This window comes from Lichtheimia ornata, assembly GCF_029851405.1.
Source record: "Lichtheimia ornata isolate CBS 291.66 chromosome Unknown scaffold00034, whole genome shotgun sequence".
Classification (NCBI taxonomy): domain Eukaryota; kingdom Fungi; phylum Mucoromycota; class Mucoromycetes; order Mucorales; family Lichtheimiaceae; genus Lichtheimia; species Lichtheimia ornata.
The window spans coordinates 101862-126587 of record NW_026695354.1 but is presented as its reverse complement, the minus strand read 5'-3'; the positions used below and the strand labels follow the sequence as shown (position 1 = coordinate 126587).

At 43.6% G+C, this 24726-nt stretch overlaps 8 protein-coding genes across 8 annotated transcripts; 3 read left to right on the top strand and 5 right to left on the bottom strand.

Moving 5' to 3' along the window:
* Positions 1-3410: 3410 nt before the first annotated feature.
* O0I10_007175 (uncharacterized protein) lies at positions 3411-7281 on the bottom strand (the record flags this gene model as incomplete). Its single annotated transcript, XM_058487193.1, has 14 exons — positions 3411-3431; positions 3496-3714; positions 3774-3968; positions 4021-4158; positions 4216-4403; positions 4462-4899; positions 4956-5079; positions 5140-5244; positions 5302-5694; positions 5767-5876; positions 5940-6072; positions 6135-6287; positions 6341-6430; positions 6490-7281. The coding sequence occupies 14 exons, from the start codon at positions 7279-7281 to the stop codon at positions 3411-3413; spliced, it is 3099 nt and encodes a 1032-aa protein (XP_058342008.1).
* Positions 7282-8940: 1659 nt separating this feature from the next.
* Positions 8941-11397, top strand: O0I10_007174 (uncharacterized protein; the record flags this gene model as incomplete). Its single annotated transcript, XM_058487192.1, has 9 exons — positions 8941-9085; positions 9143-9224; positions 9290-9717; positions 9783-10107; positions 10165-10329; positions 10390-10501; positions 10562-11047; positions 11107-11332; positions 11393-11397. The coding sequence occupies 9 exons, from the start codon at positions 8941-8943 to the stop codon at positions 11395-11397; spliced, it is 1974 nt and encodes a 657-aa protein (XP_058342007.1).
* Positions 11398-11684: 287 nt separating this feature from the next.
* O0I10_007173 (uncharacterized protein) lies at positions 11685-12239 on the bottom strand (the record flags this gene model as incomplete). The annotated part of the gene is made up of 4 exons (XM_058487191.1): positions 11685-11750; positions 11815-11926; positions 11982-12030; positions 12107-12239. The coding sequence occupies 4 exons, from the start codon at positions 12237-12239 to the stop codon at positions 11685-11687; spliced, it is 360 nt and encodes a 119-aa protein (XP_058342006.1).
* Positions 12240-12976: 737 nt separating this feature from the next.
* Positions 12977-14325, top strand: O0I10_007172 (uncharacterized protein; the record flags this gene model as incomplete). Its single annotated transcript, XM_058487190.1, has 6 exons — positions 12977-13351; positions 13414-13518; positions 13595-13691; positions 13750-13807; positions 13864-14116; positions 14185-14325. The coding sequence occupies 6 exons, from the start codon at positions 12977-12979 to the stop codon at positions 14323-14325; spliced, it is 1029 nt and encodes a 342-aa protein (XP_058342005.1).
* A 47-nt stretch (positions 14326-14372) lies between these two features.
* Positions 14373-16534, bottom strand: O0I10_007171 (uncharacterized protein; the record flags this gene model as incomplete). The annotated part of the gene is made up of 10 exons (XM_058487189.1): positions 14373-14605; positions 14666-14746; positions 14815-14984; positions 15040-15219; positions 15281-15404; positions 15464-15568; positions 15629-15749; positions 15809-16185; positions 16259-16383; positions 16461-16534. The coding sequence occupies 10 exons, from the start codon at positions 16532-16534 to the stop codon at positions 14373-14375; spliced, it is 1590 nt and encodes a 529-aa protein (XP_058342004.1).
* A 661-nt stretch (positions 16535-17195) lies between these two features.
* O0I10_007170 (polyubiquitin) lies at positions 17196-17954 on the bottom strand (the record flags this gene model as incomplete). The annotated part of the gene is made up of 1 exon (XM_058487188.1): positions 17196-17954. The coding sequence occupies one exon, from the start codon at positions 17952-17954 to the stop codon at positions 17196-17198; it is 759 nt and encodes a 252-aa protein (XP_058342003.1).
* A 1219-nt stretch (positions 17955-19173) lies between these two features.
* O0I10_007169 (uncharacterized protein) lies at positions 19174-20626 on the bottom strand (the record flags this gene model as incomplete). Its single annotated transcript, XM_058487187.1, has 4 exons — positions 19174-19631; positions 19704-20105; positions 20169-20441; positions 20500-20626. 4 exons carry the CDS (start codon positions 20624-20626, stop codon positions 19174-19176), a joined length of 1260 nt encoding a protein of 419 aa, XP_058342002.1.
* A 1318-nt stretch (positions 20627-21944) lies between these two features.
* O0I10_007168 (uncharacterized protein) lies at positions 21945-24359 on the top strand (the record flags this gene model as incomplete). Its single annotated transcript, XM_058487186.1, has 6 exons — positions 21945-22358; positions 22513-22777; positions 22856-23366; positions 23430-23475; positions 23542-23632; positions 23698-24359. The coding sequence occupies 6 exons, from the start codon at positions 21945-21947 to the stop codon at positions 24357-24359; spliced, it is 1989 nt and encodes a 662-aa protein (XP_058342001.1).
* Between the last annotated feature and the right edge of the window lie 367 nt (positions 24360-24726).

Genomic DNA, 24726 nt, shown 5'->3' with positions numbered 1-24726 from the left:
CTCACACAAGATTACATCGGTTGAGCTACATCGAGCGTGCTCTATGTCCAGAGTGATGTAATCTCTCTTTGACCGTAGCTCAGTCAAATCAGCTCGGATCAACCTACTTTAATCATGGAAATGAATGTCTAGAGCAGGGGCATCGTTCCCATGCAGTGGATCTCGCAACAATGATGATTGGATAAAAGTGGCCGTTAGCTGGCAATACATGCCTGTTCCTAGATGATCCATAAAGTAATTATACATTGACCCTTTCATTCATGCAAACGTAGCTGTGTTACACAACACGACCCTCTGCATCTTTTGCTCTGTCAGGGTCTAGCTACTTTACATTAAACAAAGACCACTTCTCATATAGCATCAGGCTTAAAAACATAAAGGTGCCTGTATTTCCAAACTTTACAATCAAACGTGGGGTTTTGAATAGAGCAATGTGCTCGGCTTGGCCAACAGCACCTTGTGTGAAAATTTCGCGTTCAATGTCGCAAACAGCCCAAGAAATATTTTTTTGGTCGTCGTCGTCGAAGAGGTCGACCCCCAGATCCAGTTTGGCTGGTGGCGACATTGCGAAATCTGGGATTGGCAAGCTTGATCGTGAAACTGGCACCCAAGGTGCAGTTGGCCAAGCCGAGCACATTGCTCTAATAAAAACCCCACGCTTCATTGTAAAGTTTGGAGATACAGGCACCTTTATGTTTGTAAGCGTGATGCTATATGAAGAGTGGTCTTTGTTCATTGTCAAGTAGGTGGACCCTGACAGAGCAAAAGATGCAGAGGGTCGTGTTGTGTAACAGAGCTACGTTTGCATGAATGGAAGGATTGATGGATTATACTTTAAGGTCTATCTACAATAGTCCATATATTGCGCGCTATCAGCCATTTCCTCACAATCAGCGTTGTTTCAAAATCCACTGCATATGAACGATTCTCCTACTCCAGCCGAGCATTTCCATCATTCAAGTGTCTTGATCCGAGCCGATTTGACTGAGTTATGCTGGAAGAGCAAACATGAAAATTCTTGAAAGACAGACCCTGCGAATGTCTCCGTCTTTCAAACTTGTGGACGCTCCCATTCAAAATTTTCAAATGAAGTGTGAGGTATCTATTATGAAAAAGTTGATCAGCATGCTCGAGAGCACCCTTCTGACCAATTTTCATGTTGGAGGTAGGCAACTTCGGGGCGGTGGCCCGTCCGCTCTTTTGTTCCCATCATCCACCGTTTGGATCCTCCCGCATTCAAGACATTCTTAATGAAGTGTATGGTTTTTAAATGAATTAAGTTGATCAGCATGTTGCAGCGAACCTTCTGACAAAGTTTCAAGTTCGAAATGGGGAATCCCAAGATAATACATAGTATTTCGATGAATCATGAATCTGGGGCTGACCTGCATTCCGACTTACATAGTAAACCCCACATTATACCCTCCCATTCCAATTTTTATAATGAAGCATGGACTCTTTTTTAGATCAACGTGATCAGCATGTCCAAGAGCACCTTGTGTGAAAGTTTCAGGTTCGAGAGGGGCAATCTCAATATCAAGGTTTGGTGTACAGTGTTCATGCATTTATACAAGAGGTGTCCGATCTATTAATTTCCACTTCTTCCACTCCTAGCGTATTGCCTTTTCCTCCCATTCTCGATTGTTGTCCCATTCAAGTACATACTACTACCACCTGCGAACGATTGTCCTGCTTATGTCAATCCTACAATTGCCTTGATCCGATTGTCTTTGACTGAATGGCAAGTCCATGGCGTGTGCATAGGCTTCTTGTCACTCTCCTACAACACACGAGTCTCTTGATACAATGCACGCTCTTGCACGCTTCCCTACCACGATCAAACGCAACAGCATGCATTACAGCAGCTGCCATTAGCAATGTCTTTTACTCCATTGTCTCAAACAACGTTCACAGCCTTGTCGCTCTACTACAACACACGCTCTTGCATACTATTCCGCCACGATCAAACGTAACAGCTGTTGCTATTGACAAGGCTCAAACAGCGTTCTCTACTTGCATCAACTTGTCTTACGGCCTTTGTTACGTGGACAGCAGATAGCCGATGTATAAAAGCAACTTTACTTACGTACAGCAGTGTGTTTTCAATACATACGGATCCCTATGGATGATGCCATATCAGCTATCGAGTGCACCGCAATACAAACAATCTTCACCTGGATGAGCGACGATGAAAAATGACCAAGAAAGAGATAGATCAGCAGCTGGATGGAAAAGGATCATATCAGCAGCAACATTGGACTTACAATGGTTATGGATGGATGGATGCAATCAAATGGGGAATGCTAAAATGTTGCTTTGGTTACTTTTTGCACTGTCAGCAGGAAGAATGGGGTCATATCACGTGAATACGCCTGAGGATGATGATGGGCTGGATGGATTAGACGAAAGGTGTTGTACAGCCTTGGACGATATTGGAGTACTCGAATCAATGCATGCAGCAGCTATTTTCCCAATCATGGATGAAGGACGATTATGATGGCAGCAATCAAGAATACAATGACACAACTATCCCCATTACCCTCTATGTCATTCACCCGTATCTTATTCAATTTGCAATCCTGTGGCTTTATCATATTTGCTTTATAAACATCCACACTACAATGTGCTATTCTTCGACTTTCCATTGAATGAAAATTGGATTCAAATTTTAAGTTTATCGTTCTACCAGCACATGTGTGCAAGGTGTGGATGACTTGGCTGGTTTCTGGAGTGAAAGTTGGGGGGGGGTTGAAGATTGGAAAGCGAGATTGGATCATTTACATCCTACGTGAAGTTTTCAACGTTGTCGACGCATCTCCGTCACCTCAAAATGACCGTGGTAGTATATTATTTTACTCCAAGCACTCATCGTAAAAGGAACGTCAGAAATGCCTCTTCGTGTAGTTTCCCATCCCTTTGATCTCCTCTCATTATTTTACTCAAGCACGCAATTACCCCCTTTTTCTCATACCATTGTCATGTACATTACTCATTTTGTTAACATCCAATATCGATAAAGTCAATGTTTGATTGTCTCACAGTTCACTGGACCCATGATGCAACACGCCAAATCCCTTTACTAAAAGCTAAAATATGACTGATGTTTATAAGGCTCATCACGAGTTAGAATGAAAAGACGCATGGATAATCCCTCAAAGTCGTGCTAGAGGAAAAACGTTACCCCTTAATTCATCCACCTGCACACACCTACAGCATAAAACACACACTGAAAGTAAGGAATAACATAAGCGTAATGATAAGCTATTGAACAGGCAATGCTCTTGTTTCTACATGATAACGGGAAGTGTGCAATAACATAAAATTCCATCTACTTGTAACAATGGTAACGGCTAATACTAGTGGTTTTGTTTTTGTTTGCTGGGGTGATTCGACATAACACAGTATAGGGATTAGAAAGAACCAGCGTTGACCTATGACAAGGTGCACGATCAGCATTTATACATATAATCCAGTTTAGCTTGCTCCATCACTTACTCTGTCCTTCAAATGCTGTAAGAATTGTTGATAGCTCAACACGTTTTCGGTACGATCCTCAATGAGATGGGCGAGGAACCACATGCGTAGGGCAGGGTCGCTATCTTCCTTGACCAAGTATACAGTAGGATAATAGTTGCCACGACGCATCTCACGTGTCTTGGATATCAGAGTATTTGCCTTTTTGTTGATGGCTGTGTCAAGCGTAGGTAATGTGTACTATTTGAGAGGGAAATGAGAGATCATGAAGAATTACAAAGAAGAATGTGGTCTTTTACCTTGCCATTGGGGATATCAGTATAAGACTTGACGTCGAAAAGATCAACGCAGAGTTGTGGAACAACACCACGACCCACCCAAATGAAGATCGTTTGGCCATTCTCCATTAAGTAACATCCATGGGGCTCCAGCTTTTCCATTGTCAGATTGAGTGCAGGAGGGAATACTACACCGTTTTCACCAATTTCACCTGCCTATATCAACCATTAGCCATTGCCATCATATCAAATACTTCCGATACCGTACCTCAGGAGGCATGTTGTGAAGGCCATAGAGATTAGGATGCAAATAGGGGATAAGCAATTGCAAAGGCATGGTTCGTATCAGGTTCATGGCATTGGATCGATGATCAGAGGGAATCAAAGGCGTATTTCTCAATCCATCCTAAGAGAAACGAGGATATTAGATCCCAATGCTGGTATTCGGTACCATCTTCCTTACATGTTTGATCAATGCAAGAGTAAGCAAAGGAAGTAATTTCAAGTGCTCAGGTACGCTTAATTGTGGCGAAGTCGATCCCTTGCCAAGGCCAAGTACTTGAGACTTGTAGACGCCCAAGATGTCAATGGTCTTGTTCACGACAGCATCCCGTGCATCATCCAATTTGCTTGTTTGTCCACGTTCGACAGCTGAAATAGAACCCAGTCAATACTACAGAACATAGGTAGATGTCTCCTGTATACTCACCCTTATTTGCCAAATAAGCGGTAACGGCTTGTGGGTTGATGCTGTTCAACATGTCAGTCACTGAGCTGGTCACTGGAAGACACAATGTCACGACACGGATACGACGTTCGCCATAGCAAGTGGTGTGTAGCAATGCGGTCTGGAAACAAGCTGTGGGTCCTCGCACTTCATCTTCAATGGCAACCTCCACACAATAAGATTGGTTTCGGGGGACGTTAGGAAGTGCCAAAAGATCAGTTGAGCGAATAAAGAAGTTGCCATGGAACGCACTCATACGCAAATTGCGAGAGGCACGAATACGTAATACTGCTTCCAAACCAATCTCTTCCGCCAATAATTCGGAAAATTCATGCGCAAACTTGAGAGCATCTTCGGACCTGCTGGCATGGAAACCAGGGTAAAAGTAGGTTTGACCACCTGTAAATCTAGGAAGGCAACCTTTGTCCTCGTGTATGAGTAATGCATATCATTGAAAAAAGGGACACAATCCTCACCTAAGGTAGCCATATCGGCATATTGTCCTCCAAAGATCAACATATCACATGACACTTGAGACCGGGAACAATCGACAGCAAATGACTTGTAAAATGGTGATGCAGCATTCAACAAAGGCGTTTCCTATTGAAACAATGCGTCAAATCATCATCGTGCCATGTCCAATAATCTCCCATTGTTTACCTTGGCCGTTCCCAACACCTTTGGATCTTCTCTAGGCTTCAATGAACCAGCACCCATATTAGGAAGAGTCGATTGCAAGCAAACAATCTTGCCACCAAAAGGAGACTATCCAATACCATTGTGAGCGACATCCCCTTTACACTTGCTATTTCATTGACCTACCACAATCTTGAAGGCTGCTTGAAGTGCACTACCCAAGGCATTGTTGACATTGGCAGTATCCTTGAACATGTCGGGCAACTTTTCCAAAAAGCCTTGAATGAGCTCTTTACTCTTGGTCAAGTTGGCAAGCAAATGTGTAGGTTGAGGCAAAAACACGTCTTCGAGATCAGACACCACCAACATTTGAGGTTCGGATAACTCGGGGTTCATGTTGTAGAAATGAATGCTGCTGTCCACCGTAATAAATCCGACTTGGGTACGATCATCCTTATTGGGCAAGCGTTCAAGGGAATCCAAAATCGTACGAGCAGCTGTAGCTACCATGCCCGATTGAATAGCCGAATACGACACGTCAATGACAAAAACATAGGATGGTGTTTGTGGTGGTCGCACCTATTGAATACAAAAGAAACTATCCATTAGCTATCTTTTTGACTTCCACAAATCCAATTGCTCTGTACTTGCCATGTACTCAGTAGGAGCCACGTATTCAACACAAGAATAGTTGAGTTCAGCACGTTTCCAACGATCCACAGGTTGTTGCGTTTGGGCATCATAATCAAAAGCAGCAGGGACTAATCATAGATTTGTCAAAAGATCACGCTCGTTTTTTCCTGTATCATCCACCCAGTGCTTACCATCATTCAACAAGAAGCACATGTTACACTTCCATCGCTGACCACCTTCGACAAAGGTAACAAAAGGATTGATGTAAGTACGGCAACGTCGACATCTGGCAATGACATAATCGGATACCACAGGGACTGGATCCTATCACAAGAGCATTCCATTGAGTCTCTATCCTCGTTGCTTGAGATCCAATTCTTTCTTACATGTTCACCATCAGATGTTCGATAAGGAGAAAGCACAAGGGCAAATGGCAACTTTGACTTTTTGAGAACCGATTCATTGGATGGTACAGCATTGATGGTACAACATTTGAAAGAAGGATCACTGTTGACAAAAGGTGAATTGGTCACTGAAGCCTAAAGAGCCCTTATTAGTAACCCAATACAATCCGCCAAGGATTCAAACCTACGTTCTGTGGCAGAGCGATGGGAGGAGGAGGAGCATAGAGATCGCTTATTTGTGGAGGTGCACCAAGCAATGGGATAGAAGGTGCTTTTCCCTACGTAATCCCAATAAATAAGCTTGTTGTAAATGAAATAGAGCTGCTTAATAACTTACACCACCCAAGTTCATGTTTCCAAATTGACCAGCCATTGCATTGACTTGTGGATAAGCGGCATTGGGAGTAGTAGTAGTAGGTGGTTGAGCACCAGGATAAGCTGGCATACTTGGTACAGGTGATGACATTTGTTGTTGTTGAATTGGTTGTTGTTGTTGCTGTTGTTGAGGATAACCAAAGTTGTTGATGGGAGCTGTTGCAGGTTGATCCATATAGGCCTTTGTGATTTGCTCTGGATACATGCGTTTACGAGTACGAGTATGATGATCAACAACAGGCGACTGAGGTGCGGATGAACCAGGGCTTTGAGATGCAGGTGGTGGAGGAGGAGTACCAGTGGAGGGTGGTTGTGGTGGCACTACTTGAGCTTGTTGTTGTGATGATGATTGTAATGGCGGAGACATTACACGATTTCCAACACCAGCAGGACGCATCATCATCGTGTTGGGCATAGGAGAAGCCATGGGTGGACGCATACCAGCTTGTTGGGGTTGTGCAGCTTGCATTCTCGGTGATGGCTGTTGTTGTACTGGCATAGGTCGATAACCAGGTCGCATAGGTGGTGAAGCAGAGCCTGCACCCACTGCTGGCGGTGTGTGGGGTGGTGGTGGTGTACCTGAAGAAGCACGATAAGGCATACCGGGATGAGCTGGTGGCATTGTATTGCCAACTACAGGGCGGTATCCAGGAGGTGCCATCCTAGGATCGTTGCCTGCTGGAGGTCTCTGCATGACTGGTTGTTGCTGTTGAGGCGGCTGGATCGGATACTGAGGCTGCTGTTGACTCGCCATGATGGATTTTGCAAACGGCTAACACGCGAATGGACAAGACGAAATTGACAATAAGCATCCATACTTGAATTCCAACCCCATCCTTTCCATTCACTGGTTGTCAAAGTATCCAGCCGAGTAATTACCTTCACTAGCGCGTCTGGTGAGAGTAGGAGAGAGACAAGGAACCGAGCGAAAAAACCGGATACTTCTTCTGCTGACAATCCGCTGCAAGCTATTGGATAGACTTGCCCAAAAGTCCGCAAGGTAAAAGATTAAGCTGCGTTATCAGGAAGCATCTTTCTCTCACGTGAGTGTTTATAAAAGGCTCTTTTCTTCCTTGGATTATAAGACGCTCTCCTGATCATTATGTTTAGGCATTATCATCATTCGTTGTCTATATTAATGAGAGGTCGCTATTATCTTCTATAATGATTGTTGCTTAGTTTCCCCCATCGTTACATATCCGCAAACCCTTAACATTATTCATAGTAGTAGTTGGCTCAAAAGAGCATTCGATTGTATATAAACCTTAATCATTTTTCCCAAAGGATGTGAAATTGTCACCTGTCACCTATCGCTTTTACCCTATTTATAGCCTAACAATCGGCAACGTCATAGCTGCTTACCCATGAGACGCATTTATATGTGCTATCAATCATCAAAGCTACGTGTACTTTGCTTAAACCAAGGCCTCTTCTTATGGTATGATGTCTGATCCTCAGTCTGATGAAGGTGTCTAGGCGATATCGATCATGATAAATATACCTCCTGTTTGCATAATGTCGACATATAAAGATTCATCCTACTACCCACGACGAATACTTCATAGAATAATGGCGCATCAAGATGCATCTAAATGTTATGTATGAGTTGTATCACTTACCTTCGTTGCTAATGAGCAATGAATGATCATTATGAAGTAATCCCTTGATCAAGGGTTATAGTTTCCACGTTACAAATCGATCCTGCAATGCGCTCCTGCTGATGGCAACATACGACTGGTGCAGCATGAACCAACAAGACGCGCTAGCCAGAAATTTAAAACGAGACATCTTGCAAACACCGAATCGGACTATTGTAATTATGTGATGGTATCATGCAACGCATTCATGCAAGAAGTAGCTTGTGCCAACTTGTGACAACCACTATCTTTGGCTATTGACCACATGGTCATCATCATGAAATAGAATCTCTTTCTGCTCTATCACCATCATGAAACAAGAATTGACATCCATTGACATAAATTGCTATGATACATGAATCGTTTAATTCCATTACTTTAAATGTGATGGTAGAAACGCGAAATGGAGGGAACGGTGTACAAAGAAGAAGGCACTACTTCCAACACCGTCAAGAAGTGTTATCTTGGGCCAACAGCAGCCTTTGCGGAGTGTAAAGCCTGTGAGGCGGGGCCACCAGAGGCACACACGGTTCACTTCTGTCTTCTTTCGCATACCCAGACCTTTCTCTCTTTGACAGCACTATACAACACTGAGGTACGTTGTTCTCCTCCATTAACCAATTGCCTTGTGTTTCATCTTGTGAATGCCGGTATCAGACATGGGCTGACAAGAGTTGAAAGCTCAAGATGGAGACTTTGGTTTATTACTGCTTTTGCGCGTTTCATTCAACTGAAAACTTTTTTCTTTGTTTCTAGGCATTGACCCAAGAGATAACATGTCCGTGTACAATCATCGGCCAATGGTCCCAGCGCCTCAAAGTCGCATTGTGGAGATGCTTGATGCTATTCGGGGCGAGTTTGATCAGCTTGCGAGAGAGGTGTATATGAACAAGTCAGAAAGGGACAACATCGAACACAAAAGTGAGTAGTTACGATGATATGTTGAAGGGGAAGAAGATGTATATTGATGGCTTGCAGTGGCTACGCAATTGCAGGAGATGCATAACTTTCAGCAAAACCTATTGGATTTTGAGCGACAGCAGCAAGCAATGAAGAAGCAGCAAGTATCCAAAGTATCTTTTCATTGCATGAATCTAATCGTTTGACGTTGTTGTTATCTATCAGATATGAAGATGAGATTGCTCGTCTCCGCCAACAATTGGAGATTGCTCAAATGCGTTCAGGCCACAGCGGAATGCCACCCAACACCAATGCCGCTGCTGCTGCAGGTAGCGGACATCCACAGCCACCATCGTCACAAGCACCACCACCGCCACAGCAACAACAGCAACAGCAGCAGCAACAGCAACAACATCAACAGCAACAACAACAACAACCTCCTAGCATTGGTCCTGGATCTAATTATTTTGGTGGTATCATGAATGCGAATGGCAACGGCACTAGTCAAGGACCTCCTTTAGTGGCACCTACACAAATGGTCGATCATCCTCATCCTTCGTCACATGGTGGATATCCCCCTTCATCCCAAGCACCAGCCACTGTTCCTCATGGATCTGCACCAGGTTATATGAATGGATCAGGAAATCAACAAGGTAATAATTCAATATGAGAAAGAAGGGAGATGGTGTCAATTGACAAGGTTTGTATGTATATGTAGGATATGGTGGATATCCTCCTCGTGGTCCTGCTCCTGGTACACCATCATCAACACATGCTACTACACCCATGTCTGTGGATTCTGGTTCTGCTGTGACACCAAAGCGTAAATCACTTCCATCTGGACCACCACCACCACCATCAGGTTCAGCACCACCACCACAAGCACCACCTCCTTCTCAAGCACCACCTCCATCCGGTGCCATGGTGCCACCTCCACGTCCTAAATCTCAAATGGGCATGTCAGGTTCTGGTACCCTCGCTGATGTCGACCCTGAAACGGTACCCGCCAACATGAAGGTAGAAGGTCGTGATTGGTTTGCATTGTAAGTAATATTTGAGATGAGCTTATATACATGATGCTAAACTTCTTTGTATTGTAGATTTAATCCAAAGACACCACGATTCCTCAAGGTTGATTTGGTACATAATTTGGATCATTCAAGTGTGGTATGCTGTGTCAAATTCAGTGCCGATGGTCGATGGATGGCGGCAGGTTGTAATCGCGCAACTTACATTTATGATGTTGCCACTGGTGACTGCACAAGGTAAATTCAGCATGGATGCTTTGGATGACATGATTTCTAATTGAACTTTGTTGTGTATAGTGTATTGAATGACGAGAATGCCCAAAAAGAAGGCGATTTATATATTCGTTCGGTGTGCTTTAGCCCTGATGGCAAATACCTTGCAACCGGTGCCGAAGATAAAAAGATTCGCGTAAGTGTGATCTAATGAATGCGAAAGAAAATGCTTACACACACACACACACTTTTATAGATTTGGGACATTGCTCGAAATCGTATCCGCAACACATTTAGTGGACATGACCAAGACATTTATTCTCTTGATTTCAGCCGTGATGGACGTGTTATTGTATCTGGTTCAGGCGATCGTACTGTGCGGATATGGGATATGCATGAACAAAAGCTGATGCACGTGATTCCTATTCAAGATGCAGACCAAAAGGATCCTGGTGTTACTAGCGTGGCCATTTCTCCTGATAGCCGTTTGGTGGCAGCTGGTAGTCTTGACAAGATGGTGCGTGTGTGGGATATTCAAACAGCACAACCATTGGAGCGTCTTGAAGGACACAAGGATAGCGTGTATTCAGTTGCATTCATGCCCAATGGAAGGACTTTGGTGAGCGGTAGTTTGGACAAGACAATCAAGGTGTGGCAACTAGGCACTGGCACTGATAGTCGAGGCTATAACATGGATCGAGATCGCAAAGGTCCTTGTCAAATGACGCTTACCGGCCATAAGGTAAAATCCATTATGCATAGACGTGTGAACCTATTCATTCTAACCCAACCATCATGTAGGATTTCGTCTTGTCAGTTGCGTGTACTCCTGATGGCAATTGGATTGTATCTGGTTCCAAAGATCGTGGTGTTCAATTCTGGGATTATCATACTGGACAAACCCAATTCATGCTTCAAGGACACAAAAACTCGGTGATTTCGGTTGCCATCAGTCCTTCGGGTCGACCGTTATTTGCTACTGGTTCTGGTGATAATCGAGCGAGAATTTGGTCTTATGAACCATACTGTAAGTCCTTTATAGCAATTGTGTGGCAATCGGCTAATCGTTATTTTTTCTATCTGGTAGCGTAAAACAAGGCAGTGATATTTCTTATGTTCATATTCGCATTCACTATGTGTATAAACGACTTTGCAGGGTAAAAAAAAGGAAGCTTATTCAAATGTAGCTGGTTGACAAAAAAAGAATCGCGTAATAAAAATGGCGTGATCTCAAATAATGACAATGAATACTATGGATGATTGTTTTGAATGAATGCATTTATCCTTTGCTAAAAGTAGTATAACATCTACATGATTTGAAGACAAAATGGTGATGCATAGCCATTTTTCCTTTCTAATTGATAGCGGTAGTGATGAATTTACTCCTCAGCAGAAAGGTTGACCTTGGGGTTGAAGAAGAGGGATTCCTTGCCCCAGAAGAAGTCCTAATGTGTTTATCTCAGTATCAGCTATCCTTATCCATAAATGTATCGCATATGATCTTTTTACCTTGGCACGGTTGTTCAAGTAGGGGTACTTGACCCATTCCTTAGGGTGGTGCTCCATGTGAGCAGCGTGCTCGGTGGCCAAGTTGTAGGCATTGACACCAGCAGCAAGGAGACTACAGTATACCGTTAGACTCGATTTGATACATAAAAGAGACGCTGTATACATACGCAGGGATACAGACGAAGATGCTGATCTTCTTCCAGGTCTCAGCAGCAGCTGTAATAAAGCGTGTTAATGTTGTTGAATGGATCGAATGAACCAGATGAGAGGCACAGGTACAAGGAATACGTACGACCGGCATGAGCCTTGACGGCATCACGTTGAGCGGCGAACTCGGAGGTGGATGCGGCGGTGGATTGGAAACGAGCACCAGCACGCTTGACAGCAGAGGTCAATTGAGTGTTGAAGAGAGCGCGAGAAGCCATGAGGATAAAATGTGTGTAGAGAGGGGAGGAGGAAAACAAGGTTGTCAGGCCTGCGGGCGTGTTTGTATGCTGCCAATCCCTGACGCAACAAACATTTCGGTGACTGGCGCATATCAACCAATGGTTTTACTCCTTTCGATCCAGCTACTGGCATCCATTGCCCCCCAAATCATGCAAACTACTACACACGTGGTAACGTTTTTGTTTATCGCTTTCAATGTAAATCAACATTTACAGCTACTTGTTGCTATGATACCAATGGTTGCTATGGCTTTTTAGACATAGTGTACTACAGTCCGCGTAAATGGATCAAAGTGATGTGGTGGTAGTCTTGTAGGTATGTACATGTGATGATAGAAGACATGTATCCACTTCCAATTAAACCTTGAATACAACCACTATCAGTCATTTACCAAGCTAGTCTACATGATAGAACCCTCCATGAATGCACCTACTATCAAGTATCATCAACAAAGGTTGCATCATAGATTCCAACACCAACTTTTGCCTAGTTGATAATTGACTCTTTATTGATAAAGCATACTCAAGCATAGTCTTGTTTCCAAGTAAGCAAATGAGCTATCTTATTACTGTGCAGCATCACGTGTTTATCAGTGTTCTATGGACTGCGTGTATGCATTGGATTTAGTGCTATTTCTGATACCGCTGGAATAAAGCTTGTGGACAAGTCGATCCGAGAGTGTTCCAGGTTCGCTTTTACCACTTGTTCCAAACGAATGTATAATCCACAAAGCTATCAGCAACATCCACAGCATAGGTCACCGCCTATGAATACGCGATCACCTCCACCTCTTCAGCATCCTGTGCCTCAACATCCGATCCCCAATTTCAGTCAAGGTGTTCATCAGGCGTCGCCACACATGCCCCACCAACAGCAACAGTATCAGCAATATCAACAACAACAACAGCATGCTTTTCCACCCCAACCTCATGGTAACTATGGTCCAAGTATGGCAACGCCACCACAACAACAGCAACAACAACCGGGAAACATGTATCAGTTCTCTGGTTTAAACGATCCTACTGCACAAATTGGTATGCAGTTTGCTGGAAGTGCCGTTGCTCAAGGCACAGCTTATGTGGAACGAAATGTGAGTTGCCATCCATCGGGAATATGCGTTGAATGATATTGATACAGTGATGAATGAATTAGTTTAATCGTTGGGTCGATATGCCTACGCTGCGCCACTATTTCAATGTGAACAACTTGTATGTGCTGTCAAAGATTAAGCTGATCCTTTTCCCTTGGAGACATTCGGTAATTAAACATGCACGCCGATGATGATGATGTGGATTGAAAGCTAACAAGAATTGTTTCCATGGCAACGAATAAGCCTTGGAGCCGTGCAGTGACACGTTCTGAAACAGGCCAAATGGAGGGCTTTCGTCCACCTCGAGAAGACATCAACTCGCCCGATTTATATATACCAGGTACTGTTGTAAGAAAGGAGGATACGACATGGTTGATCTTTCTGACTCATCGACGTAGTCATGGCTATTGTGACCTACATTTTACTTTGTGGGCTTGTCGCAGGACAACAAGGATCGTAAGTGCCAAAGAGTGAATGTATCATGGATATCACATTGACATGGAGACGTATAGATTTCATCCTGAGCAGCTCTACGTGGCCGGATGGACATCAATAGGCGTCATTTTTTCGGAATTGGTATTCACCCGCTTAGGTTGCTACTTTCTCAATATACCTTTTGAGGCATCCATGCTCGATTTGGTGGCGTATTCAGGATACAAATACGTGTGCATCATCGTCTCTGATCTTGTCAAACTCTTTGGTGCCGGTAAGTGGTTGTCATGGATGGTCTTTATATACACTTCATTGAGCGTTGGCTTTTTCTTGGTAAGCATTTCTTCCCTCGCACACACGTGCATCATCTTACGGTCAATGCTAACGAGTCATACTACTAGCTACGATCCATGCGTTATGTGATTCTTCCCGATGCTGCTGCTGGCCCTTCGACATTCAATCCCCAACGAAAGCGACGCATGTGGTTTCTGCTCATGATTGCTACTTTACAAATCGTTTTTATGTTTGCACTTGTAAATTGATCTGTACAATAATAATAGTTTTATCTAGATAATACACATGTTCCCTTCTAATAATCATCCTCAACCGCTTCCTCTTCTTCTTGTGCTGGCATAAAGGGTGTATCAGCGGGTACACATTTGAAAAAGGCAGCTGTAGCTTCATTGCTGGCATCGTTAAAATCGAGAGAGCCGTTTGGATCACTGCATGGTATCACATTGGCGGGTAGATGCCAATTCTGGGAATCCAAATCCACTTGTCGACAACGTTGTTGATAGAACACTGAAAGCTTAACATGACCATCTGATTATATGCCAAGTATTAGGATCATCATAGTACGATGCATAAATAGCTTTTACCAACCTTCAGGGACAAGCAAATCCACTGCAGCCTGCAGCTCAGAGCTGGCATCGTTGTCACCCACTTTCCAGAGATAGGTTACATCTTACAAATGATCGTGTTAGTTTCAATGCTCGTACACCAAAACATATCCCCGATCCATGAATACTCACATTCTCCTTTAGGACACGCCATAGTTTCTGCACTTTGATGAATCACATAGATCGGCGCATCTTGATTACCAGCAGCACTACCAGGTGGAAACACGCTGTAGCATAAGGCTTCTTCCTCCAAGGATACTAAAGGTTTGTCGCTCACAATGACGGCTCGTGATACCCATGATCTATGCATATGGATTAGAAATAAAGGTATCATCCTCATCCATTGTTTTGACTCACTCGTATTCGTTCTTGTTTGGAAGCCATTGCTTGTTCAAGTAGTCGAGACCGGAGATAATCCATTCGCTATTGAACTTTTGGCCATCTTGCGTGACAATACCGGTACATCGACCCTCCTCCATTGTAAACGAAGCGAGCTGTTGGTTCAAGATATAAATGCCTCCAAACACGGCACATACACTATACATGACCGCCGATCAGATTCAGCTCACCTATGGGATCATTATACCCACACACTTACCGGCAAAACGCTTGAGCTATTTCGCTAGCACCACCATAAAGCGGACACAAGTAACCACCCTTTGTGAATCTTCCCATTGACCTTACGAATGTCTGTGTCCTTTCCAAAGCAGTCCTTGTATCGACTTTTTGTTCATAAATAAGTACATGGATGTTCTCACTTGATTCATAATCCCATATTTACCTTGAGCATCAGCAATAGCAATGGCATAAATGATAGCTTCCCGTAATTGACCGGAAATTTTAAACTTGTCTTCGAGGAATTGACTGTATGGCTTGTCAGCGAACCCTGCATGAAGTATTCTATCCATTGAGCCAAGGGACATTATTGTACGCAATTAAAAGTTACCTTCCATCACCTCGGGCTTCTCTTGATAATCAACGGCATACGTAAGAAAACGCATCAGCTTGCGCTTATCAATCAGGCTAATGGCTTGGTTGTTGAATACATCTTCCTTGGAGCTAGGTACCTTGATTCGAAAAATTGGATCAGATAATGATATTCCGTGTGTGTGTGTGTGATCCATACCCTTTCAAGTTTGCCATTCTGGAATAGACACAATTCATCCACTCCTTTGAATTCGAGATAACGGCCCACACCGCTACGAATCAACACCTCTACCAGTTCACTCTTGCAAGACAAAAGCTTGGGCGCCAAATCCAAATTGTAAGAACGTGACTTTTTGAGCATTTTGGCGAGCGTTTGCTTGGATGATGCATCTGGAGCTATCGACTCAAGGAAATCGGATGATAACACCTTGTCCAAATCTTCAGTTGATATCTCTTCTTCTTGTTGATCCTTTCCCACGCGAGCTGTGACATTGCGATAGTTGGCTAAATAGCTGGATGTGTATTGGATGGTCGCTTCATTGTCGCTGTTACTACTATTGGGTTCCTCAGCTTCCCCTATAGAGCGAGAAAGAAAGCATGGTCAGGGCCCATTGGATGGATACGTTGATAGATAGATGTCTTTTCTTGCCTGATGCTTGGTTGAAACGCTCCACCCATTTGAGCATATTCTTTATGTCGTATACGCTCCAGTTGCCACCATAAAGCTCGCTGCTGTCAATATGCAACACCTTTTTGCCTGCACGTGCCAATGCGCTACCCATTCGACAAGGATTGCGTCTCAAAGTAAGACTCACATGCATGCACACGCGATGGATGGTGCTTGTACTTACCCAGCCGTGATGGATTCAGGTAAACCTGTACCGAGGACAATGACATCGAAATCGGTTTCGTCAAGTGTGGCCATGTCGAAAAGCGGGAAAGAAACAGACGCGATAACAGCAGCTGTGAGTGAGCACCTGTTTTTACCTTTCCGATCCATCTTGAGACATTTGTCGCTCACACACATAAATGCATAAATCCATAGCACGTGTGCGATCATGTATTACCCTTAACCCGGGAGGATCATCTATCTATTGTGTGCAGATCTCTTGAAGGAGTTCTAGACTCGGGCTATGATGTTCCTTGATTTTTCATAGGGAAATAAATGCTCAATTTCAATGCTGAGAAATGTTACATTCAAGTGATATCAACAAGGGGTGAATGAAAGAAGGACGTTATTATTGAAGGAGAGAGAGCGAGAGAGTACGTAACTACCTCTTTGATGCTTGCTTGACACATCCCTTCCCACTCACTCAACTTACTAATCCGAATCAAGCCAAGTAATCATGATGCAACAACCATGAATTACACTTTTAGAGACAATTGAAAATGGTAACTATGACGACATTGATGAATGATAAATGGTGATTGTTGAGTGTGTATTGAATCTGCGACTTCTAAAGCAGGAATGATGATGATTGGTTGATTTGGAGGGATATGCTTCAATGGGTGAAAGGGGGAGTAGAGATAAGGGAAATATGCAAAAAGAGAGAGAGAGAGAGAGAGAAGGAAAGAGAAGGACTAGTTTACACTTTGCTTGCAACGCATCGTTCACTGAGCAGCTTGTTGCTATTTCGTTCATGGGCCATTTGTCTGCAACTAACCAAGTTTTCGCAAGCATGGGCTTCTGGGAGTCGGTGTCTTGAACAAAACTGCGACTGACAATAGCGACAATGGCCAACAATCTTGATCACCTTATCAGTGCATGTTCCAAAAGCACATCGTTTCTTCCTAGCAGCAACAGGATGATGGCTTGTAGTAGTAGTAGTAGTACTGGATGATGATGATGATGATGCTTCGGCCATGGTCACATCATGATCTTGTCCACCACCGCCACGCAAGCGTAATACCAAGTGCAACGTGGATTCTTTTTGGATATTGTAATCAGAGAGTGTACGGCCGTCTTCAAGTTGCTTGCCAGCGAAAATCAATCGTTGCTGATCAGGAGGAATACCTTCCTTGTCTTGAATCTTGGTCTTGACATTTTCAATAGAATCGGACGATTCCACTTCGAGCGTAATGGTCTTGCCAGTAAGGGTCTTGACAAAGATTTGCATACCACCACGTAGACGTAGCACCAAATGTAAGGTTGACTCCTTTTGAATATTGTAATCGGAAAGTGTGCGACCATCTTCAAGTTGCTTGCCAGCAAAGATGAGACGTTGTTGGTCCGGAGGAATTCCTTCCTTGTCCTGGATCTTTTGCTTGACGTTTTCAATAGAATCAGAGGACTCGACTTCCAATGTGATGGTCTTGCCAGTGAGAGTCTTTACAAAGATTTGCATGGTGTAAAAATGTGTGTGTGTGGATGGGTGGAAAAAGGAGAAAGAAATAGGTGGTTACTGCAACCACGACAACCAACCTCGTCTTTTTATATTGCGCCTCTCTCCCTCCCCCATATAAAATCCCCCAATTTTGCTCCGCCGCTTAACAGCTGCCATAAACGGCACTCCACCGACAAACGACGGAAAAACAAATGTATTTTTTGTCCCGCTGTGCAACATCAGTTGCATTGACAAATCTCTCATCTCTCTCTCTCTCTTTCAACCCATGTCATTATGTATAATACATGTGCGGATCTGCAACCCACTTTGGTCACAATGGATTATGTCATTTTATCTTTCTAAATATCGCGCCTCTTTCCTATTACGTTCTTAGTGGCTAGTGGAGGATGTATTACGTCTTTGATATGAAACATGTGTGAATGATATAAAAGTCCAAGTGCGTGTGTGTGTGTGTGTGCCTATTTCCTTCCAGAACCTACGAAAGCGGTGTGTGTGTGGGTGTGTGAGTGTGTGGCTATTTTACCAATCCTCTTGCTGGTTTGTACTCGACTCCGCTTCTAATGCACCTATCATATCGTGTGCTGCCTCTCAAAGCACCAATGAATGTAAACGAGCTCACCTCCTAGCAAAGATGACAAATGCGGACTAATCTCTCCCCTTTGCCAAGGGATCCTCGTCCTTTTTGCATTCTTTGTTTCAAAGAAAAAGAAATATGCACCCATTTGTATAAAAGAAAAATCACGTGGTTGGATCAGTAACAACTTGTTCATCCTCATCATCTCCGCTACTCTCTTTGTTGAATGACGACATTGCCAAGCGAAGAGTCGCACAAACCATCCTCTGCTGCATGAAAAAAAGAGTATCGGAAGATAGTGCTCCTCTCCACAGATTACTATTTATATAATAAGATGATCACATCACAATTTGCTATCATGATGACTTGGTGCGATGACGACATCTAGGTATCATCCGAATGTGCTTCTCGGGGAAAATGGTTCCATTATTTGTTGCATTAGCATTCTTCATTCAGACAGCGACACACACAAAAAGGACATGCAAATGCAAGGTATAAACATTCATTTCGATTACATAAGAGATTGGTTGATTTAGGAAAGGAAAAACAATGTACAAAGACTACTACAAGCAAGATACAAAACAAGGAGGATTAGAGCTGATGTATGTCATCGTTGTTGGTTTTCACATGTTGTGGGCGTGATTATCATTTGTTGGCAGAGGGTCCAGAAGAATGAAATGGTGGTGAAAAAGAACGGAATCGACGATGTTGTTGTTCCTGAGTGGTGGCAAAACTGCCCAAGATGCCAAGCTGGTGACTGCTGGATCCTCGTCTTTTACGTTGTTGCCTCATCCAAACAATCACAATAATCCCCAAAAGCAAAAGAAGACTTGCCACTGTCAATAATCGATGGTTGACAAACAAATCGGTATCAAAGTCATCCTGTTGCTGAACGTAAATAGGTGCCAGGCTTTCGGCCGCAATTTGTTGCATGACGCGTTCAATCACACCAGTATGAGGAGGAGGGGTATATTTGGGTGAGCGATAAGGAGAATCAGGCGCATTGATCCATGCGGTAACATCACCCACAGATGCATCCAGGGACATGGATTTACCATAGGAACCAGCGAGAAGAATAGAGTTGGCAATCAAACGATGCATCCCTATAACACGTGGACCAAGATGCATGTTATTATTATTACTTCTCCCTTCCTGATAGTGATGATGTTACTCACCTCCTGTGATATGCGTGCGATCCCACCAAACGTAATGATCCACATTGTCAGTGCATGACCCATGGCATACATCCAAATAAGCATCCAATGCATTCACAAAGTTAAACATGGAAGGATCGGCCATGACATCTGTCAATAAACTGTGAATATCAATCAAATCGAGCTCGAGTGCATGATGATGCTTGTTGAGATTGACAACGTCGTTTTGGATTAAGCGGTTGAGTTGTTCAGCAGCCGATTCCCATTGTGGTTTGTCTTCACGATCGATAAAGAAAGGCATATGTTGCATGGGTGGTACATTAAAGACCATGATGCGGTTGGCACCAAAGACCTTGCGGATGCTTCGAATTTGTTCTGTGATGCATTGCGACACATTCTCAAACGTAGGTGGGGTCGTACTTCCTAAAAGAGAAGGATTTAGAATGCTTTTGTTATGTACAACCAATGACTACTACAATGGCTTACCAAGCTTTTGCTGATAGGATTGCTGGATATCATTGACACCAACCCAAATGGCGAATAATGTTTCAGTGGGGTCCAATTGCAAATCTTGATGATAAAAGTGTTCGATCTGATCCCGGATGCTTGGTGTCGTCATCTCCATGGATACGTTTGGAAATAGTGCATTGTCACATGCTGAGCCTGTATGAGCAAAGCTATAAAGAGACGCGTTCCAAGCTACTGCCAAATCTTCACTCCAAATAGGGCCGTTTGTCCATCGATGGAAGTTGCCAGCATCTTCATCATTGCATTAGATCAAACAGAGCTTTATATGTATATATATATTCTATTTTACCTGAATAAGAATCACCAAATACTACCAAGTTTTTGACGGGCGTTGAATCCAAAGCAAGGACTGATCGTGGTAACAAGGACGCAATGAGGACCAGGGAAAGAGGAATGAGTGACATGAACCTCTGCATTGCAAAGATGGGGTAATTGTAAATAAAAAAGGACTGGCAGGGGGGAGGATTATGTGTGCAGGACGATATGAGAGTGTCGAGTGAGTGAGTGACAGCAAGAAGGGGAAGAGAAGAAAGGTACTTGTATATGTGGGGTAAAAAGAAAAGAAAGATGCAAATGCGGACAAATAGTCAAGGTTCTTTTTTGCTTGATTCGGTCAAGAATTCATGGCCATTCAACACTTTTGAGGCTTTTGCCAGTTTACGTCGTCTTGTTTGCTTCTCTGTTTTCCATTCAATACATCTTTACTAGTAAAGCACGCACGTGAGGCGGTTGCTATGGCTCCGCTCGGTTGCACATGTGCATAACCAAGACCTCGCTGTTGCCCCCCCCCCACACACACAAGCTGTACCCTTATATGAATGATGAGGGTAATCCTCGATTGTGCCCTATCGAGCAAGTGCATGTGTCTCTTGATCATAGGAAGAAGGATAACTTTGTATGATGGGATGATGCAAAGCATATAGTAAATGTTGTTGATTATCATGAAGACTCCGCATAAAATGCCAATTTTCACAATAGAAGGGTTGGATTGTGTACAAGGTGGAGCAGTGGAATGGCAATGCCTTACTTTGGAATGGTTTCCTAAGCACGGATCGTTTAAAGTATTCCCAAACTTTTTCACACTGCTCTAACTCGTAAAAGAGCGATGATTGGGCACCACCAATGCACTGGTTTGAATTTACCAGGAACATCCATCCAAAGACCAAACAAGGAGATGCACGTGGTACAAGGATAAACGACAATACACACATGAAACAGGTGGCCCTTTCAGCCGGCGTTATCGGAGACCATCCATTGCTGCACACCTCCCCCTCCGCTGGTAATGTATGATCGTTTGACTTATTAAAAATGAGTCTCATTGTTTGATTGTTTATAGAAGAGGATGATGTTGATTGAAGTAGGTCATCGGATACGGATTGCCGAGTCATCCGAATTAATTTGATCCACCATCACCACAATGGCAATCCCACCAAAGAATTCATGGATATCTCAGAAGACATGACCGGCTTTTTGGATATCTCAGTTATAGGGAATCCACCACACACAATGCACACTATATAGATCGACCTTCAATTCATTCGGGATACGCCCATTCATTATGCTTACCGATTTGCCGCTGCCTAATCTTTCCCTTGAGCGACCCATTTGGATGTATCAGAACTATGTCTAAACGGCATCCATCATGTCTTTTTTTCCCTTTTCACGGCAACCCACTTCTTCTTTGTTCATTCTTTTCTACTTTTTACCTTTTTAACACATACACATGTCTATGCAATGAGCCCACTTCCATCTCGACATTCCATTGACGATCCTTCAGGGCCACAGCCCGACACCACCAACTCCACCACCACTACCACTCAAGCAGCTTCCCTTGACAACAGTCACCCAGCAACGCATGAAAAACCCATTGAACATTATAATAATGAATCATCCCATCCTCCCACTACTCGACAACAAAGCCATCCTGATTCGGTGCATGATGACCTGTTCTTAGATCAAAACACTGTAGATCATGTTGTATATAGCAAAGAAACCACCATCTCAGCATCAGCGGATAGCGAAAATGACATGTTCATCAAAGCATCATGGCAACTCAAGGTGGTCATTCTATTGTGCATGCTGGCATTGCCAGTAGGGTGTCATTATCTCGAAGCGACGGTGGGCACTTTGAAAACAGCACTCAAATCCGTAAGTAAGGGATCCCAAAAAAAAGAGAGAGAAACAGCAGCGGTGATATTATCGCTCCGTTTTGCCTTTTATCCAATTTTCCTCTTCTTTCAATGGAAGCGATGGGGTCACACACACACACACACATTATGCTCATTGTAATACGTTCTTTCAGAACATGCACATCAACAATACTCAATTTGGCATCCTGGTATCATCTGTCACGCTTGTCAATACAATCCTGCCTTTACTTGCAGGCGTCTTTATCGATGATTTAAGCAGCTTGGGATCGATCCGCGGCACAACGCTTGTCAGCGTCGTCATTTTGATTGGCAGCATTTTCGTGTCCGTTGGCAGCTCCCGCAGTAGCTACCCTCTCATGGTCACTGGTCAAGTCATTTATGGTTTGGGTGGCGGCATGATTGTAACTATGCAAGAAGGTATGCATCTTTGTTTTCCAATTGCGGTAGTAGTAGAAGTATCATGCTGACGATGATGATTGTCGTTGTCTCATTCAGGTATCTTGTCACGGTGGTTTCGGGATCGTGAGCTTGCTATCGTCATTGGTATCCTGCTATGTTGTGCACGTCTCACCAAATGGGCTGCGAAAATGGTGTGCTATCCAATTGTGTATTCCACCGGTTCACATGCATGGCCTTTATATGTGGCTACCATTTTGTGTGGTGCTGGTGTCGTTATGAATGTGATCTACTGGTTCGTGATGGTGCGAAATGGATGGGCGACATTGAATGGCAAGGAGATTGCACAACCCAAACACAAATACCTTAATCGCTTTGGACGCCAAAATCGAGCAATAACACCAGCACCAAGTCGTCGTATGTCATCTTCGGTCATGTCTCAAATCGCCGACACTGCAATTGAATCAACAACAGCACGAGCCGAAAGCGTCTCTTCCAAATTCAAATTCTCGTACAAGTTGTTTCTTTATGTGCCAGGGACATTTTGGATGGTGCCTTGGATCCAATTGATCATGTCAAGCGTTCTCAGCAGCTTTGATGATGTTGCCACGTATGTGTTGCATTACACCATTCATGCATTTGATTTTGCCTAAACTCACAAGAATTTCTATAGCGAGTTTGTCGAATTCCGATTTCAGACAACAAGCATCATGGCTGGTGTATGTGCAACTTTTTCCTTCAATGATTGAACATGGTACTGATGATGGTTGTTACCTTTTTTGTAGTATCAAAGTAGCTTGACGCAAGTCGTTCCTATTGTGGTTGCACCGATTATGGGAATTGTCGTACATCGCTATGGCAAGCGAATCACCAACCGTAAGTGTCACACGCTCGTGCTTGTGTAATGATCTTTCAGCTAATTGACAGGTCGTATGTTCTAGTCTTTTTTGCAACGCTTGTTTTGATCACGTCGATGATATTACTTTCATATACGTATGCTACTCCTGCTGCTGGCATGATCATATTCTCGTTAGCCCTTGCCCTGGGTCCAGTATCCGTATTGAGCTCCACATCGCTGCTACTACCACACGAGCTTGCTGGCACTGGCATGGGATTACACAAGTGTGCCAACAACATTGGCACAACCATTGTAGCAGTGCTGGTGGGCTATGTACAAGATTTGACGTATCATGATGGCAATCCGGATGATGATATGCGGGATTTACAAAACGAGTACAATGGTGTGATGGCTCTTTACTTGGGCATGGCCTGTTGTTCGACGCTGGTCGTTGGCATATTTTGGGTCATGGATCACAAGCTGCTGGGCGGCTGGTTACAAGCAGACAAAAAGGAACGTGACAAGAGGCTTGAAGTGGCCAAACAGGAACAAGAAGAAGAAGACCGTGTATACCGATACCCGTATTATGGAGAACCAACCGAACAAGCTGAACGACGAAATACAGCTCTCCGTAGGATTGGCAGCTTGTTGTTGCCAAAAAAGACATACAAGTATGTCGGCTTTTATTGCTTTTGGCTCGTGGCCTCCTGGGCCGTCTTTTTCACTTTTGCATTAATGCCCATATACCAAAACTACCAAGTTTAATAATACACATGTCGCTTTGTTTGCATTCTTCATCCCCATTCTCATATTGCCTCCCAATAAAAAATTTGTCAAGCATACATAGACCACAATAAGGTTAACCAACACTAGTCCAATAATGATTGTGTTATGGCAACAATGCCTATCTATTTCCAAAACAGGGTTATATACAAAAAGATCGTAGTACAACACGCATCCTCTTTCCGACTAGGTAATCAAAAGGGATGGTGGAATATAATACAGAATCGAGCGACATGATGATGGTTGATAGTGAATGGGGGAGTAAAACGAGTGTGTGTGTGTAAACGAAGAGGGAGGCTTAAAGAGCTGCTGCTGTTGCTGCTGCGAAAGGGTATCGAGTGCCAATTTC